The sequence below is a fragment of the Trypanosoma equiperdum genome (assembly GCF_001457755.1).
Source record: "Trypanosoma equiperdum strain OVI genome assembly, contig: ctg_81, whole genome shotgun sequence".
Lineage (NCBI taxonomy): Eukaryota > Euglenozoa > Kinetoplastea > Trypanosomatida > Trypanosomatidae > Trypanosoma > Trypanosoma equiperdum.
The window spans coordinates 32,315-32,994 of NW_027124776.1; the positions used below are offsets into that span (position 1 = coordinate 32,315).

At 38.7% G+C, this 680-nt stretch overlaps 2 pseudogenes across 2 annotated transcripts in view; both read right to left on the reverse strand.

Annotated features, from left to right (window-relative positions):
* Nucleotides 1-217, reverse strand: part of TEOVI_000381500:pseudogene — a 348-nt pseudogene extending 131 nt beyond the window's left edge. Inside the window, exon 1 of the mRNA in view lies at nt 1-217. This exon is cut by the window's left edge and continues 131 nt beyond it. Within this exon, the coding sequence occupies nt 1-217 (217 nt within the window).
* Nucleotides 218-625: 408 nt separating this feature from the next.
* Nucleotides 626-680, reverse strand: part of TEOVI_000381600:pseudogene — an 897-nt pseudogene continuing 842 nt past the window's right edge. Inside the window, exon 6 of the mRNA in view lies at nt 626-680. This exon is cut by the window's right edge and continues 11 nt beyond it. Coding sequence covers nt 626-680 — 55 coding nt within the window.

Below are 680 nucleotides of genomic sequence, written 5' to 3' on the forward strand. Positions count from 1 at the left end.
CAAACATTTGTTCGAATGGATAAACGAAAGAGAGGGGGAAACGAAAGTAACCGAAAAACAAAAAAGAGGGAAGAATAGCAACGATAACTATCTTCCCGAGAGCGCGTACAAAAAAAAAAGGTAACTCTTGGCCCACAGCAATAAAGGAGTGAAATGGAAAGTATCCCAAGCTTGAAAAGGGGGAGAAGTGGAGGTTAAGCAGCTCAAAAAGAAAAAAAACATGAAGTACACACATGTGCCCACTTTTCATGTTTTCCCCATCTCAGCCAACCGCCAGATAGAGGTTCCAACTCTCACTTTTGTTCTCCCTTTTTCTTTTTTAAAAAACTTTTGTCTCTTGAACTGTTTTTTGTCCTTATTTTTTTTCTTTTGTCTTGTCGTTACATCTCACTAACGCATCTGACCTTTCGCCCTCCTGACGCCTTCACAACTCCATACTTTATTTCCAATATGTTTGATTTAACGCCATGGCAAACATCTGCTGTCAAAAGAAATACAGATGTGCGGTGGTATAAAGAGATAAGGAAATACGTCGATCAGACGACAGAAAAACGAAAAATAGAAAAAGCTTCCTGCGGCTTTGTGGTACCCCACAATCAAATATAAACATATAACTGTATCTCGGTTAGTAAGATTCCCGCATGGAGTTCACCGAATTATCAAAAGGGTAAAAAAAAAAA